This window comes from Trachypithecus francoisi, unplaced genomic scaffold (genome assembly GCF_009764315.1).
Source record: "Trachypithecus francoisi isolate TF-2019V2 unplaced genomic scaffold, Tfra_2.0 Lachesis_group7, whole genome shotgun sequence".
In the NCBI taxonomy this organism is placed as follows: Eukaryota; Metazoa; Chordata; class Mammalia; order Primates; family Cercopithecidae; genus Trachypithecus; species Trachypithecus francoisi.
Window position 1 is genome coordinate 40969312 of NW_022681472.1, and position 18715 is coordinate 40988026.

General features: G+C 41.4%; 1 protein-coding gene across 1 annotated transcript in view; it reads left to right on the forward strand.

Moving 5' to 3' along the window:
- Positions 1 to 14072, forward strand: part of CA13 (carbonic anhydrase 13) — a 36470-nt gene extending 22398 nt beyond the window's left edge. The window contains exons 5-7 of the mRNA XM_033203086.1: positions 1104 to 1166; positions 1682 to 1837; positions 12477 to 14072. Coding sequence (XP_033058977.1) covers positions 1104 to 1166; positions 1682 to 1837; positions 12477 to 12596 — 339 coding nt within the window. The 3' untranslated portion in view covers positions 12597 to 14072. The remainder of the gene's footprint in view (positions 1 to 1103; positions 1167 to 1681; positions 1838 to 12476) is intronic.
- Positions 14073 to 18715: the final 4643 nt, after the last annotated feature.

The window sequence follows — 18715 nt, forward strand, 5'->3', positions numbered from 1 at the left end:
TTAATAGTAAACTCAATTTAGGTGTAGCATTTTCCTTTTGCAATGAATATTTAAAAATTATATATTCATTTAGGAGCATTGTCTTATAAGTCTTCTTATTGTCCATTGGTCATTTTTATGTGAATAACAATAGCAGCATCAACATCAAGAATAGCAGCAGAAATCATAACTGAGATACTGGAAGAAAACATTTATTCTGGGCTCTTCCTAATTATATACTATTTAGGACAGAATAAAGTTCAAGCTCCTGATTCTTCAAACACTGGTCTCACCACAATGACATATTGTCCCAATGTGCTCACTGGTTTTTAAAAAAAATTTATTGTATTTCCTTTAATCTAATATTCACATGTGGTTAGACAATTATTGTCATCATACCTGGGAACAGGTTGAGCTTCTCACCTCCCTCTGCCTCCACATTCTTGTAGGCGTGCCTCTTTGTCACACCCCATACTCTCCATGTGTTGTAACTCATGAACAGGGAATACCATGGATGGCAACAGTTCCTTGCCTTTGGACACCAAGTAGGGGTGGTTGCGGCAGGATCCAGGTGCTTTAAAACCTTCAGGTAGATTCAGAACACCTGTAATAATGAAAAGAGGATCCTTTATGAATCTATAATTTATGATGAGTTTGCTTATGATGATATATTCTCTTGATTTGGGACCTCAAATCATTTTAGGCTGCAAATGTGAGATGTTTGCATCTAGTATTTTAATGCCACCATTGTCCGTTTGAATTGAGGGGCTGTCACATCTAGCTAAGTAGTGCAGGTTATTTGTTAGATTGTCTTATACAAAGTTTCTCTCAAGTTAACCTACATCTTAAACACTGATAAAACTGAACAAAGATTAAGCTGTTACTATTAGTTTTGGGACTAAGCTGCAAGTTCAGTACAGGAACCCTGTAATATTATCTTGTTCAGATCCTTCTGGCATGATAAGACCGGCAGGTAAAAGAGAAGCTTTGTTATAGAACAATCACTGTATGTTATGTGCTGGCTGAGGTTTTTTAAAAAATAATTTTAAAATAGTGGCTGAAATTGAGTGATTCAGACCTGATCTGCTACAGTAACCATTTCTTTTGAAATTTTATGTTTTTAGATTGGTGAACCTAATTCCCAACTGCAAAAGATTACTGACATTTTGGATTCCATTAAAGAAAAGGTAAAATGAATTACTATTTGTTAATAATTAACGTATTTTTTGTTCTCTCCCACATTTTCTTATCTTCCTTTAAAGACTTAGACATCTGCTGCCTGCTTTGAAGTTTGCAACATACTTGATAAAAAGAAGCAGAAGTAACCTATTATCACTTATCTTTTGAATGTAAAGGTCTTAAATTACCTAAAATCAATATGAATACATATACTTATGGATAATTAGTCTCTGGTATTATATTACAGAGTAAGCCTTTAATTGTAACACATTTAAGGGACCCACTTATATTAAAACAAACTTTATGCTTCTTAAATAAATCTATATGATATGTTACTTTATCTAAAAGTTTTAAGATGAAGATAGATGCTTTTTAAAAGATACTAAAAGAAGATATTAGATAACTCTGGATGCAGATATTCTGTATTTACGGAATTATAATGGATGTGCACGGATGTATGTTTTTTGAGGTCTATGTAAAGCTATCCCATTGTAATTTGTGGGAATTCTTTTTGTTCCCCCAGGGTAAACAAACTCGATTCACAAATTTTGACCCATTATCTCTGCTTCCACCATCCTGGGACTACTGGACATATCCCGGTTCTCTTACAGTTCCACCTCTTCTTGAGAGTGTCACATGGATTGTTTTAAAGCAACCGATAAACGTCAGCTCTCAACAGGTACATAATCTCTTCCAGGTTGGTACTGATTCCCTCAGAGGAAAGTGGGCTTTTTTTTTTTTTTTCCAACCCCGCCCTTAATTTCTGCTGTGTTTTGAAGTCTGTGTTTTCTCTTTATTCATCAGATGCGTGATTGGGCTAGATGAGATCTGTGTCCCTTTCATATTTGACCTTCTGTGATGAGACGATTTATTTGCCACTTCTTAGAAATGTACATAGCGACACTGATGAAAGTGAAGCATCATTGTGAGCACTATAATAATTTGCTTTTGTTTTGTTGCTGTTTGATATGAGGATATAAACAGGCCGAGATACAAACAAAAAAATCAGAGACAGGCTTATGGAAGGTGACATTTTTCTTTCTGACCTTAGTCTCCACACCTGCTTCTACAAATTTCCAAGTGAAACTTGAGGACAGTGATTCGTGCAGTGCCTTAAGAAATGTGTGCCTGCAAAGTGTAAGAAGTCGTTGTTTTGTACACTTAAAAATTAGTTAAGTGGGTAGGCTGGGCACAGTGGATCCTGCCTGTAATCTCAGCACTTTGGGAGGCTGAGATGGGTGGATCGCTTGAGCCCTGGAGTTTGAGACCAGCCTGGGCAACATGGTAAAACCCTGTCTCTACAAAAAATACAAAAATTAGCCAGGTGTGGTGGTGCGTGCCTGTAGTCCCAGCTACTCGAGGGGTTGAGGTAGGAGGATTGCTTGAACCCAAGAGGCAGATACTGCAGGGAGTCACGATCATGCCGCTGCATTCCAGAGCAAGACTTTTGTCTCAAAATTTCTTTTGTTAAGAGGGTAGATCTCATTTAAGTGTTCTTACTATACTGTAAGAAGAGAAAAGAGAGAGAAAGGGGAGGGGAGTGAGAGGGAGAGGAGGAAATGTTGATCTTTTGGCATTTGTTGACAAAAACCTTTGTTGGGCTGTCTGAGGGGCTTAATGCTTAAAACATTTATAGAGAGGCTGTGGGAAGGCTCTTTTTGTGTAGACATCTAGTCACTCATTCTTCTGTTAAATGCTTATGGAGCTTCCCCTGTAAGCCAAGAGTCTGCTAGACTCAGGATATCCAGTTTGTCACCCAGGCTGGTGTGGAGTGGATGCAACCATACCTCACTCCAACCTTGAACTCCTGGGCTCAAGCCATTCATCTTCCTGCCTCAGCCTCCCATGTAGCTGGAACTACAGTGGCATGCCACCATGCCTGGCTTATTATTTTGAAAAATTTTATGTAGACAGGGTCTTGCGTTATTTCCCTGGCTGGTCTTGAAGTGATCCACTTCTGGTCTCAAATGATCCTTCTGCTTCGGCCTCCCGAAGTGCTAAGATTACAGGCATGAGCCACTGTGCCCAGCCAGGATATCCAGTCTTTAATGTTCAAAAACTGTGCTTGGAGCGCTGAACCATGGGGCTGGCCAATCTGATGGGTGGATGCTGTGTGTTCTTGGATGCTGTGGTTCTTTGTTGGTTTTGTTTTTGTTGTTCTTTTTGAATTAGGTGCAATATCTTATCATGAACATAGTCTAGTAATTTTTTTTTTTTTTTTTTTGAGACAGAGTCTCACTCTGTTGCCCAGGCTGGAGTGCAGTGGCGTGATCTCGGCTCACTGCAAGCTCCGCCTCCTGGGTTCACGACGTTCTCCTGCCTCAGCCTCCCGAGTAGCTGGGACTACAGGCGCCCACCACCGCGCCCGGCTAATTTTTTGTATTTTAAGTAGAGACGGGGTTTCATCGTGTTAGCCAGGATGGTCTCGATCTCCTGACCTTGTGATCCGCCCACCTCAGCCTCCCAAAGTGCTGGGATTACAGACGGGATAGTCTAGTAATTTTTGCAGCTAATAAAGTACACATGTACTGGGCTTGCCCACCTGCCTACCTCTTTATTTTTCCTCCTACTGATACCAGAGCTGGCCCACCTTTACCGAGATCATTTCAGGCAGCATTTCCCCTTGGAGCATTGAACACATCCTTCTTTCTGTTGGGTGTTTCTCCTTGTTGACCTTGTCTTTAGGATTAAAGGCAAATAATAACCTAGTGTGTATACTTTTTAAAACATTTTACAAAGGTCTGTGTAGAAATCCAGAGCTTGACTGACGTGAAAACTCCTGTGAATTTTTCTATCATTGTATCATGAGAAAAATGACCTGTTACTGATTCAGAGTCCTTAATAAGGGAATTCATTTTTCTCCCTGTCACATGCTAAATGGTTTACTTTTATATTTCTTTATTAAATTTGAACTGAATGATATTAAGAATGAATAAACTATAACATCAAGGTGGTTAATAAGGGAATCATGCTTTCCATCATATTTCAAGGACACTGTTATTTCTTAAAGCCACTTGGAAAATAACTTTTTGTTTAGTTTTATTTTTTGCTTTCAATCCACCAGTGATCTGGAGGAGAATATATCAAAATATATAGTTTAGTTCCTTAAAAATAATAAAGTTAACCTTATTAAAAATATCTACCTGCAAGTTTAGGAATTATGACTACTTAGCTGTGGATTCACTACTTTGTCTTATTTGAGGCTCAATGGATTACTATTATTAATGTGGTTTTTATGCAGAACAGTATGTAAAATAATAGCTGTGTTTTAGAGCTCTGAAGTGATTGTTAATTCACTTTGGAGGATTCACGTAAATCTCCTCTAGTAGGAACACTTTCACATATTTTAGTTTTTAACCAAATTGACAAAGTTATTTGAGTAGCAATTCAATTTGTTAAAATCTGATATTGTGGTGGTTTTAAAAGTTAAAGAATAAAGCAAAAGAAAAAAAATTCAGTCCCAGTCTAACCATGAAAAAATATCAGGCAAAATCCAATCAGGGGACATTCTATAAAATAGTCAGTATTCTCAAGGTCATTAAAACTGCCAACGTCATCAAAAACAAGGTAAGTCTGAGACACTGTCACAATCAAGAAATGCCCAAGGAGATATGAATACTAAGTGTAGTGTTGTCCAGATTTTTTCCTCCACAGTTTCCTGTCAAGTCACAGTTTGACCTAAGGGGCAAATCAGATGTTTTTCATTTTCTTTTTCTTGATTTAAGTCCATTTTTCTCTCTCAGAGTCACTCATTGAGGACTAAATTCTTAACTGCCATGCCAGTGAGCAGATAAATGTACTATTTTCTGATCCTTTTGAAGACAAATCTGTCATTTTCTCTGGAGGGCCAACTTCTCTTGCCAAGTCTCTTTGGGTTATCTTAAATCATCAATATTGGGTTACTTAGCTGAAATTCAATATGCAAAATACTTGGCTTTGTTTCTACTCTCCTTTTAAAGAAAAATAACTCTTTTTTATTATGATATTATTTGCATGCAGTGAAACTCATGAATTTTAAGTGTGTGGTTGCTGATTTTGGTAACTGTATATAGACATGCTACATCTACTGCAATCAAGATGTAGTTCTCAACCACCACTGTGGCTCACACCACTAATCCTAGCATTTTGGGAGGCCAAAGCGGGTGAATCTCCTAAGGCCTGGAGTTCGAGACCAGCCTGGTCAATATGGTAAAACCCTGTCTCTACTAAAAATACAAAAATTAGCCATGTGTGGTGGTGCACGCCTGTAATCCCAGCTACTCAGGAGGCTGAGGCAGGAGAATCGCTTGAACCCGGGAGGCAAGGTTGCAGTGAGCCCAGATTGCGCCACTGCACTCCAGCCTGGGTGACAGAGCAAGACTCCATCTCAAAATAAATAAATAAAAGATAGAGATCTCAGCCAAAAATTTTCTGGTGCTCTCTTGCAGTCCTTCACCTTCTTCACTATAGTCCTAGGCAACAACTGATGTGCTGTCGCTAGAATTTTACTTTTTCTAGAATTTTATTTAAATGAGTCATACAGTAGATTTTTGTGTTTGGATTCTTTTACTGGTATAATATTTTCAAGATTCATCCATTTTATTTTATTTTACTTTATTTTATTTTATTTTATTTTATTTTATTTTTTTCCCTGAGACAGAGTCTGGCCCTGTTGCCCAGGCTGGAGTGGAGTGGCATGATATTGGCTCACTGCAACCTCCACCTCCCAGATTCAAGTGATTCTGCTGTCTCAGCCTCCTGAGTAACTGGAACTACAGGCACTCACCACCACGCCCAGCCAATTTTTGTATTTTTAGTAGAGATGGGGTTTCACAATGTTGGCCAGGCTGGTCTTGAACTCCTGGCCTCAAGTGATCTACCCATCTTGGACTCCCAAAGTGTTGGGATTATAGGTGTGACCCATGCATGGTACCTGACCCATTTCATTAATTTTTATTACTGTGTAATATTCCATGGTATGGATATATTGTATTTTAAAAATATATTTCACAGTTGATGGACATTTCGTTTGCTTTTAATTTTAGGTCATTATGAATAATGGCAATCCATATATGGATATTAGGAGTAATTTGCACACTTTTGTGTGCACACATTTTTATGTGTCTTGTGTCAATACCTAGGACTGGAATTACTAGGTCATGTTTGTTTAATTTTGTAAAGTACTATTATATTGTTTTCTTTTCTTTTTTTTTTTTCTGAGAGAATCTTGCTTTGTTGCCCAGGCTGGAGTGCAGTGGTGTGATCTTGGTTCACTGCAACCACCACCTCCCAGGTTCAAGCAATTCTCCTGCCTCAGCCTCCTGAGTAGCTGTGATTACAGGCACTCGCCACCACACCCAGCTAATTTTTGTATTTTTAGTAGAGACAGTGTTTCACCATGTTAGCCAGGCTGGTCTCGAACTCCTGACCTCAAGTGATTTGCCCGCCTCAGCCTCCCAAAGTGCTGGGATTACAGGCATGAGCCACTGTGCCCGGCTGAGTAAAGTACTACTATATTGTTTTCTTTTTTTTTTTTTTTTTTTTTTGAGACGGAGTCTCGCTCTGTCGCCCGGACTGGAGTGCAGTGGCCAGATCTCAGCTCACTGCAAGCTCTGCCTCCTGGGTTCACGCCATTCTCCTGCCTCAGCCTCCCGAGTAGCTGGGACTACAGGCGCCAGCCACCTCGCCCGGCTAGTTTTTTGTATTTTTAGTAGAGACGGGGTTTCACCGTGTTAGCCAGGATGGTCTCGATCTCCTGACCTCGTGATCCGCCCGTCTCGGCCTCCCAAAGTGCTGGGATTACAGGCTTGAGCCACCGCGCCCGGCCTACTATATTGTTTTCTAAAGTGGCTGTGTCATATTAAATTCCCACTAGCAATGTATGAGATTTCCGGTTGCTTCATACCCCTGCAAGCATTTGGCATTGTCAATTTTTCTAACTTTAGGTATTCTAGTGGGTATGTGTGATTTTAATTTGCGTTTATCTAATGACCACTGATTTTGAAAATTTTTTATATGCTTAATGGCTATGTATGTATTTCCTTTTGTTAAGTATCTGTTCAAATCATATGTCCATTTTTACATTGACTTGTTTGCAAGAGTCCTTTATATAGTCTGGATAACAGCTCTTTCTCAGGCTGGGTGCAGTGGCTCAGCCCTGTAATCCCAGTGAAAGATTCTCCCGAGGGCCTGAAAGTTTAAAGGAATGAATAACTCCTACCTCCTCAGGCCCGGTCCCAGGGTTCAAGGGCATTTGCACCAGCAGCATGCATCAGCAAGATACCAGAAGCAGGAATAGAGCTGGCTGGAAGACACATACCCCCTGAAGACCGAGAGGGAGGCCATCTGGGTACTATGTAGCAGTTATTCCAGACTGGGACACTTCCTGTTTACAGAGGATTATAAAACCCCTGCCCCGTCCTCACTTGGGGCTGAAGCCATAGGCCTCAACCTGTCTGCACCCGGGGATGTAAGGCTCTTGTATTGGTTTGAACTCCGAGAGCAGGCCAACAGACAACACGAGGCGGTGTGGAGCAACACGCTGTTTTAATGAGTGCCTGGGTGCAGACGGGCTGAGGCCTAAAATGGCGTCAGTCCCAAGTGAGGACAGGGCAGGCAGGGGTTTTATAGTGTCCTGTAAACAGGAAGTATCTCAGTCTGATGTAACTGCTATGTGGTACCCGGACGGCCTCTCTCTTGGTCTTCGGGGGATATGTGTCTTCCAGCCAGCTCTCTTCCTGCTTCTGCTATCTTGCTGACACATGCTGCTGGCGTCAGTGGCCTTGTGCCTTGGGACTCAGCCTGAGGAGGGAGGAGTTATTCACCCCCTGCCCAGCTTTCAGGTCCCCGGGAGAATCTTTCATTCCTGTCTGTTTGGTTATAGAAAAGGGAAAAGGGATGACTTTCTCAATAACTACTTGAGTGACATAGGGGGAGCGTGGGCACCTTGGAAAAAGAAAAACTTAATTTGGGGGTATTCTTGAGAGACGAGTTGGTATCCATTGTGTCGTTATAGCAGGAGCATCGTCTGGATTGTCTTCCATAAGAAGCTCGGAGGGGCTGCCGTGGACAGTAGGGCAGGTACTGATACCAGATGCAAGGCTTGTGTATCGGTTTGAACCCTGAGAGCGCACCGACAGACAGACAACACGAGGCGGTGTGGAACAACACGATGTTGTAATGAGCGCCTGGGTGCAGAGTAGGGGAGGCCTAAAATGGCGTCATCCCCACGTGAGGATGGGGCAGGGACTCTCTAGTCCTCTGTAAACAGGAAGTGTCCCAGTCTGACGTGACTGCTGCATAGTACCCGTACGGCCTCCCTCTCAGGGGGTATGTGTCTTCCGGCCAGCTCTCTTCCTGCTTCTGCTATCTTGCTGACACACACTGCTGGAGCAAGTAGCCTTGCGCCTTGGGACTGGGCCTGAGGAGGGAGGAATTATTCATTCCCTTAAGCTTTCAGGCCCTGGGGAGAATCTTTCTTCCAGCACTTTGAAAGGCTGAGGCGGGAGGATCACTTGAGACCAGGAGTTCAAGACCAGCCTGGCCAACATGGCAAAACCCTGTCTCCACTTAAAAAAAAAAAAAAAAAGTTGGCGTGGTAGCGCCTGCCTGTAACCCCAGCTACTGCGGAGGCTGAGGCATGAGAATTGCTTGAACCCAGGTGGTGGAGGTTGCAGTGAGTCGAGATTATGCCACTGCAATCCAGCCTGGGTGACAGAGCGAGACTCTGTCTTAAAAAAAAAGAAAAAAAAAGTGAATCCTTGGACCTTATTAGAAATTCCAATTCACAAGTTTGGGGTAGGGTCCAGGGATCTGAATTTTTAAGAATTAACTCAAAGTATTTTCATTCAGATGCTTTGGGACCACCCCTCCCAAAACTGGCTTAGAGTGAGACATGCATGTGGATATAATAGATCTATCTAGGAAGGTTAGTTAGAACTGGGTGGTCAAGGGGCTTGGAAGTCATGCTGACACGTTTGTTTTGGGTACCTATAAAAATGTTAGAAATGTGACGTGTTATAGGGATGTATTTGGAAATGTTTACACTAAAATGATATGATGTTTGGAATTTGCTTAAAAATAGCCTAGTTTGGGTAGGATGGCAAGTGCAAAGAGAGCTTTAGTGGGAGAATGGATGGAAAAATTGGCTGTGTGTTGATGATTGTTGAAGCTAAGTCATGGATTCCTGGTGATTTATGATGTTGCTTTTTCTACCTTTGTGTCCTTTTGAATATTTACATAATAAAATGTAAATTAAAAGGATAGGGGAAAATGGGGAAACAGAAAACAAGTTTCTCTGTGGTTTGTGCATGGTTTGTCAAGATGGCTTATTTACTGAAACTTCTCAGCTACCCCTCAAGTTTCTCATCTGTAAAATGGAATAATTATATATTATTGATAGGGATATTTTGGAGATTAACTGAGGTAATGTAAAGCACTTAACACAGTGCCTAGTCCATCATTTTCCATAACAGAACTTATTTTTATTATTACTCAATTTTGGCAGGCAGTCGAGTGCTATCAAAGAGGTTTGAGCATAAGAATGACAGAAAGCTGTTTACAGAACCATAGAAGAAGAGTATTTCAGCTTATTGGAGTTGCTACACAATGAAATTAGAATTTCAGTATTAGAGTCAAGGAAACCAGCAAAACAGGTCATACCTGCTTCAGCCTCAAGGCTGAACTGGGAACATTTCTACTGGGAACCTGTAGGTACTGAGTCAGCCTTAGTGACAGAGGGGCAGCTTTGCTGCCTGCCTGGATAAAGCCTGGAACCACGTATAGGGATAAGACCGGTGGGAACCAGCCAGGGATGTGCATTTTAAGGCCAGGGCAGTAGTGGAGGACACCTAGAGTCAAGAGAAGCAAATCTGAATGGGGACTGGCAAATACGGGTTTGACCCAGCTGGGCCAAATGACTGTGAGACCCAGTTATAAGGGGAAGGGGTTTGGCGAGACAACAGAACAGGTCTAGGAACTCTTACCAAAATACACAGGCTGGTCAGAGAAGGAGCTGAAGTCGGATCCAATTCTAGACTGGTGAGCTGAAAGTGCTGCTGGGGCAGGGAACCATGATCAACTTCCAGAGGGATTGAACAGGGGCGGGAGCTGGGGTTGTGGGAGAAAAATAAAGCCAACGTCTTTGGAAAAGTTAGCGGTATCACTGTGGAGGCGGGTTGCTTGATGAAGCCTGTGGACCCATGCTTTAATTCAGGACTCAGAATTCCTGCACAGCCACCTGGAATGACCACTCAAGACAGACCTGGATTGTCATGATCTACAGAAGACTAGGTGTCTTTCCTGTGGTCTCAGAGGTTAGCCTCTGCTATTAGCCTCTGCTACTTGACCAGAGATTCTCTTAAGCCTCGTGTGGTTTTAGCTATAATGATCTGGTCTAATGAAACATGAATAATAGTATGTTGTAAACATTTTTCTCTTTCCCATATCTGTACTTAAAAAAAAAAAAAAAAACTCAAAATGGCTGGGTGTGGTGGCTGCTGCCTGTAATCCCAGCACTTTGGGAGGCTGAGGAGGGCAGATCATGAGGTCAAGAAATCGAAACCATCCTGGCCAACGTGGTGAAACCCCATCTCCACTAAAACTACAAAAATCAGCTGGGCGTGGTGGCACGGGCCTGTAGTCCCGGCTACATGGGAGGCTGAGGCAGGAGAATTGCCTGAACCTGGGAGGCGGAGGTTGCAGTGAGCTGAGATTGTGCCATTGCACTCCAGCCTGGGCGACAGAGCAAGACTCTGTCTCAAAAAACAAGCAAACAAACAAATAAAACCCTCAAAATACCACATGTGGAAAACATGGTTGCTTGTATATATGATGGTTGATCCTATTGCCATAGAGCATAGTTATAAACTGTTGCCTATTTCTTATAAAGGACCTCCCTCCCCTCTGCCCCCCATCCTGGTTAGTACTATATAAGAAACATTTTAGGCATCGGGTATTTGATGAAAACCTAAAGGATGTGTCCTAGTCTGAATTTGCTTGACTCTGAGATTAGATGGTTAACAAAGTTTAGAGAATGTAGGTTCTCATTCCTAATTTGTCTTCATCAAAATAAAACAAACACCAAAGATTTATTTTATTCATTGACAATATAATTTTGGTGCATATTTTTGAGAAGATAAAATTAGTTTTTTTTTTTTTGAGAAGGAGTCTCGCTCTGCCGCCCGGGCTGGAGTGCAGTGGCCGGATCTCAGCTCACTGCAAGCTCCGCCTCCCGGGTTCACGCCATTCTCCTGCCTCAGCCTCCCGAGTAGCTGGGACTACAGGCGCCCGCCACCTCGCCCGGCTAGTTTTTTGTATTTTTTAGTAGAGACGGGGTTTCACCGTGTTAGCCAGGATGGTCTCGATCTCCTGACCTCGTGATCCGCCCATCTCGGCCTCCCAAAGTGCTGGGATTACAGGCTTGAGCCACCGCGCCCGGCCGATAAAATTAGTTTTAATTTTTCCAACTTCACTTTAGGCCTGTACTAAATTTTAATAAATAATATTAAACCATCAAGGAATTGTTAAAAAATGTATAAAACATATTTATAATAGAAAAGTTTTCAGCAATAAAAAATAGTGATGTAGGTTGATATTTATTGTTATGCAAAGATGGCTAGGATATATACTAAGTGAAAAAATTAGGTTTCTTTTTTTTTTTTTTTTTTTTTTGAGACGGAGTCTCGCTCTGCCGCCCGGGCTGGAGTGCAGTGGCCGGATCTCAGCTCACTGCAAGCTCCGCCTCCCGGGTTCACGCCATTCTCCTGCCTCAGCCTCCCGAGTAGCTGGGACTACAGGCGTCCGCCACCTCGCCCGGCTAGTTTTTTGTATTTTTTAGTAGAGATGGGGTTTCACCATGTTAGCCAGGATGGTCTCGATCTTCTGACCTCGTGATCCGCCCGTCTCGGCCTCCCAAAGTGCTGGGATTACAGGCTTGAGCCACCGCGCCCGGCCAAAAATTAGGTTTCAAAACAGCATATATAGTTGAGTTCATTTTTGTCATAAAATGTGTGTGTGTGTGTTTGTAGATTGAAAAACATTGAAAAACGTTCTCTGATTTCTAGATATTTACTCTTTAAACCACACTCTAGATGTTTCCTCTTGTTACTTTGATCAACTTAAAAATGCTTATACATTTAATTTTGGAACCTGTAGGTATTTGTAGAGCAATGAGAATTTAGCAAAAGAGTTTCTTTATTGTATATGATGTGTAACAGAAAAATTTCATTGCAATATTTTTTGTTCCTGGTTATAAATATATCTTAATTCTTTACGCAGGGTAATTCATTAATATTGGTGGGAATTTCTATGCTGAAGCTAACTCTTTTCTTCTTCTACAGCTGGCCAAATTCCGCAGTCTCCTGTGCACAGCGGAGGGTGAAGCAGCAGCTTTTCTGGTGAGCAACCACCGCCCACCACAGCCTCTGAAGGGCCGCAAAGTGAGAGCCTCTTTCCGTTAAAAATTGTCACCAATTAACTCCCCCAAACATGGCTGTGGAGAGACAATGAAACAAAACAAAACACAACACAAAAGTCTCTGCCAACAACTCCTTTGTAGAATTCTAATTTATAGGAACCATTTTACTATGAGCTTCAGTGTCACAAAGAACACCAGATCTCTCTCTCTCTCTCTTTTTGTAATTTTTTTAGTGATAGAGTCTTACTCTGTCACCCAGGCTGGAGTGCAGTGTTACCATCTTGGCTAATTGCAGCCTAAAACTGCTGGACTCAAGTGACCCTCCCACCTCAGCCTCCAGAGTATGAACCTGGCTAATTTTTTTTAATTTTTTTTTTTAGAAATGGGGTCTTGCTATGTTGCCCAGGCTGGTAGGCTGGTCTCAAACTCCTGGCCTCGGGTGAGCCTCCTGCCTTGGCCTCTCAAAGTGCTAGGATTTCAGGCCTGGGCCATCAAGCCCAGCTGGCTTAGATCTCTTTACTAACTTACTGTCTCATATTTGCACTCATGGATATTCACAGTAAGCATTGTTTGACATATATTAAAACCCATGAAATATGTCTACTTCAACCTGTGTGAAAATATGGTTAACATTGCAGACTTCAGAATGTATTAAAAATTACCTTGCCATAGAGACTGAATTAGTCACAGCTTTCAGTGATGTTAGGTGGAAACTTATATCTCAAATGGTAGGATTGTGATACTTTTTTTGAAACAAGTGATTTTGCTTAATATTTTGTTGTTATTCCACTTCATAAAAAGTAGATTATGTTTTCCTATAAGGATAATTTTTGCAGTGATTATGTTGCTAACTCTCATTGCATGATACCTTTAATAAAATGCACAATATAAGAGTTAAGGGCAATGGGATAAAGCTACTTAATGTGTCTCCTCCACTGATCAAAAATATTCCTTACAGTCTTGGTGAGGAATTCCTCAGGATATAAATGGCTATTTACACTGTAATGAATTATACCATATATAATATTCACTCAGTAATGTTAATAATAAACTAGCTAATAGTTGACAAAATGCAATGCCTGCCAGTTTATGACATTAACATTGTTTGAAACTAACATATAACATAGTACCAGTGCAGTCACAGCTGCCCTCAGGCATGATGAACACGTTGCCCATTTTTGCCTGGTGTTTTGGCAGCAAAGCAGGACGCAATCTTGTGTGGGTCATTATTCTATCAATTTGTGGAAAAAATTACTTCAGTCTCATATAAATATATAATGGGTCCATAAGCCCTTCAACCCATTTCCATGGCAAAACTCACTTTTCCTTTTATGCATGTCTCTCTGTCTCTTAATTTTGTCAGGTGGAGCTTGATCTTAATTTTAACCTATTATCTTTTTTTTGTTTGTTTTTGGTGGGGGATAAGAGTAGTGTTTCTTTTGCTCTTTCTGGTACAAACGGAGGGACACTAAGCATTAACTTAATAACTACATTTAAGACTTGAACACATGCTATACTTTTGTCATCTTCTAACATAAGTTTACCTGAGTTCCCTTGATTTTGATGATTTGTTTCTTATATCTCTCTTCCTCTGGATGTAGTTTTTTTGTTTTTTTTTTTTAACTGAGTCTTACTCTGTCACCGAGGCTGGAGTACAGTGGCATGACCTTGGCTCACTGCAACCTCCACCTCCCGGGTTCAAATAATTCTCCTGCCTCAGCCTCTTTAGTGGGTGGGATGACAGGCACATGCCACCACACCTGGCTAATTTTTGTATTTTTAGTAGAGATGGGGTTTTGCAGTGTTGGCCAGGTTGGTCTCAACCTCCTGACCTCAAGTGATCTGCCTGCGTCGGCCTCTTAAATTGCTGGAATTACAAGCGTGAGCCACCACGCCTGGCTTGAATGTAGATTTTAATAATTGACCTTATCCTGCAATGTTGATAGAGTAACTGAATATCAGTAAATTGTGTAACAGTGATGGATACTGTTGCATAAGGTGAGCTCCCGAAGAGTGAAGCTAATACTTTGGTCAATGTTCTTTTCCCCTCGGTATCTAGTTTAAGGCTTTTAGAAGATTGATCTGTAGCAATTATTTAATGAATCAAATATTTTTAAAAATCTTATTTACTGTCTTTGGTAATTATCTCTCTGCTTGAAATCAAATGTACTGTAAGTTAATATAACAAGTAAAATACATTATCTTTTGAAAATAGTTTCTTTTTAAAGGAATACTAATTAATTGTAACCTATAAAACTGAAAGTTCTAATGGTTTCTAAAAGCCAGTGTTGAGTGGAAAAGTGTTTCTTTTTTTTTTTTTTTTTTGAGGCGGTGTCTCGCTCTGTCGCCCGGACTGGAGTGCAGTGGCCGGATCTCAGCTCACTGCAAGCTCCGCCTCCCGGGTTCACGCCATTCTCCTGCCTCAGCCTCCCGAGCAGCTGGGACTACAGGCGCCCGCCACCTCGCCCAGCTAGTTTTTTGTATTTTTAGTAGAGACGGGGTTTCACCGTGTTAGCCAGGATGGTCTCGATCTCCTGACCTCGTGATCCGCCCGTCTCAGCCTCCCAAAGTGCTGGGATTACAGGCTTGAGCCACCGCGCCCGGCCATGGAAAAGTGTTTCTTTAGTTTGGAAAGACCTGTGAAGTATCCAGTCAGAGAAAGAACCTGTTTTCTCGAAGAATGTAAGTTGCTATATCTGGAGGGGCATGTAGGACAGGGGTTCTAATTACTGTCTGTGAGAGTTACTACTTTGTAACTTAGGTTTCTGCTGCAATGTTGTGTTGGTTCTGTATTATAAATAGCACCTTAATAGACCAAAAATATTTATACAGCACTGATTTCCTTGAATATTGTGTCTTAACTGATACTCCTAGAGGCAAAAGTTTTAAATGTGTGTTAAAATGGTTATATTGCTTCCTTTTTAAACAAATTAAAAAGTTGTAAATACTAGTGTAGATCTTTTTTGTTTACCACAGCAAATATTGATTTTATGATTGTTAAGCATTTCATATTTTAATTTAAATTGGATTCAACCACAATAAAGAAAATGAGACAAGCTTTCATTTTCACAAACTTGCTTTATTATTAACCACTCAATCCATTCAAGAATAACTTGTCCATTTAGTTTTCATGTTTCCTTCATGTGTCTTTCAATTACCTGAGACTGGGTAATTTATAAAGAAAAAAAGGTTTAATGGACTCACAGTTCCACATGGTTGGAGAGACCTCACAATCATGGCAGAAGGCAAAAGGCACATCTTACATAGTGGCAGGCAAGAGAGAGAATGAAAATCAAGCAAAAGCGGTTTCCCCTTATAAAACCATCAGACCTCCTGAGACTTATTCACTACCATGAGAACAGTATGGGGGAAGCCACCCTCATGATTCAATGACCTCCCATTGGGTCCCTCCCATAACATATGGGAATTATGGGAGCTACAATTCAAGATGAGATTTGGGTGGGGACACAGCCAAACTATATCAGATGGTGTCTGCTAGATGTCTTTGTTGTAAAGTTATTATGTCCTTTGTAAATATTTGTTGGGAAGGGGTTCTTTTAAGAGTATGTAAATATTCTGTTCCTCATTAAACCTGTAATTGATTCATTTACTTCCAGCATAGATTTAGAGATACCTGTGTTATTTAATAGGCTGTAATCTGTTATTTTCATTGTTTATTCTGACGCTCACATTTTTTGTTTAGCCCAGCAGGAGCGCCTTCAGGCTGACTTGTGTGTCCTTTTGTCGTGTCCCCATGTACTTACTTTCTGGCAGCTATGCTATGTTCCTGGCTCATTTTATACTTTTCTTTCCCCAGCTGTAGAACCAAGGAGCCCTGATTTCTTTTAGTAGAAGATAGTATTGAGAAAACCAAGATTTGGGTGAGCTCATTGCTATTGGAATGTTGCTACTCTGAGGCCCTCTTGATAAACAGTGGTTGAGAATGTATATGCACAGATAAACATCTACTTGTCTATACTTATTTACATTAAAACATGATTTCACACTCATATCTGCAATTCTAATCCAGCACTACAGTGTTCATTCTAGTTTTCTCCATTTCTATATTTGTAATTTCCTTCTCCAACAGTGAGAAACCTGGCTTCCATTATCCCCAACATAGTTTCTGATTTGGCTCATTCTTCTGTGTGTAGGAAATACCCCATTACTGCTTCACCTCTCACCCTCACACCACAGATGCCTGTCTCACTCAGCTTGGGTTCTGGCATCCTGGGCTAGGCTGCATTGTCCCTCCTGTCATCATGCAGTGTCCACCTTGCTTGGCTCTATCTTATAGACACTGGACTAAATTTTCGGGAAGGGAACAGAAAGGAAGGGGAGGAGAGGGGGAGGGGAGGACAGGAGGGGAGGGGGAGGGGGAGGGGAGAGGAGGGGAGGTTGGGGTAAGAGTAAGATTATGCTTTGAAATATTTGCTGAGCTGTTCATAGGGAAGTCCTTTTTTGTTTTTCTAACATAAAGTTAGTAGCTTTACTTATACACATTCTATCGAAAATGGTATGGGAATGGGATATTTTTTGAAAGGCTTTCAGTACCTTCTGAGTGGGGCTGCAGAAAATGTAGGTCAAGAAATAGTGGTCTTATTTGAGAGGATGGGAAGGCATCCTGGCCCTCAGATAACTACCTCACCAAGCTCTTTCACATTTTACTGAAGAAGACTAAATCCTTTATGTTAAGGTTTCAATACCCATTGAAATACAAACTCCACTCAGGATAATTTTCCAAGTTACCAGCAGTGATATGCACTTGAGTGTAACTGATCTTCATATATCAAGTTTTGGTAGGACCAAAGACTCTGACAGAAGGGAAGTTAGCTTGATACAAGAGTTAATGATCTGAGTGTTTGGATAACCAAGGTGGACTTGAACCACTTCACAGTTTTGCCTGTATGCTTACTGTACCCTAACACCTTGCACCATGACTGATGTATAGTAAATACTCAATTTTGGTGAATAGAAATCACTCGGCCGGGCGCGGTGGCTCAAGCCTGTAATCCCAGCACTTTGGGAGGCCGAGACGGGCGGATCATGAGGTCAGGAGATCGAGACCCTCCTGGCTAATACAGTGAAACCCCGTCTCTACTAAAAATACAAAAACTAGCCGGGCGAGGTGGCGGGCGCCTGTAGTCCCAGCTACTCGGGAGGCTGAGGCAGGAGAATGGCGTAAACCCGGGAGGCGGAGCTTGCAGTGAGCTGAGATCCGGCCACTGCACTCCAGCCTGGGCGACAGAGCGAGACTCCGCCTCAAAAAAAAAAAAAAAAAAAAAAAAAAGAAATCACTCTTTCTTGAGTCGAATTAATTGGCGATTTTTCTGGTGTGGCTAGAAACCTGCCTTTCCCTTCCTAAAGAGAAGTTATACCAATCAAGGACCCCCGTCTCTGTCATGGGCTGACAGCAGTCTTTCTGCCTGAAGGTCTTCAGCATTTTCTTACTTCACCACTCCTGCCAGAATAAGTTACCCAGCAGAAGAAAGTGGGTACATTAAACTTCCTTGTTTCAAATGAGTTTGCTTCCAATATAGCTCTTCTGGGTGAAGAGAATGGTCAGTTTATCTTAGCTGTACTCAGAGAGTGAGAGTTGCAGAAACTGTGTGGGTTTGTGTCTCAATGAGATCAGATGAACCATAACTTAGCCCTAAGTTATTTATGGAAGATATGACTTAGGAAAAATATGTTACACAAAGATTTTGTATTTTAACAAGGACTCCTGGAAATAATCGTGTTATGGAGGAGATATATAATTGTATTATGTGTCTAAAGGCTCCAGACACAAACACATAATTAAATAATACTGGCATTAAAAAAAATAGATGGCATAGTATCAGTCAGGTTCAAAAAGGAAGACAGAAACCATTCAGTATTCCAAACAGAAGGTGTAAATACTTGGGATTAATTATACAAGTGATGAAAGATGCTGAGAAACCAAACAGAGGACAGTGAGGCAACCAAGAGATTAGCAAGAGCAGGAGGCTCCCACCTTCCACAGGAGGAGGCAGTGTTCCTGGAGCCCAGGAGCTCTGGAACAGCTGAGTTGAAATGAAAGTATGCCTGAGTGGTAGGATCTGGTTATTTTTTTAAAAAACACAGTTATTATCTAAGATCTTACTTGAGGCGGAGAGGAGGGGAGAAATACTCTGGGTTCTC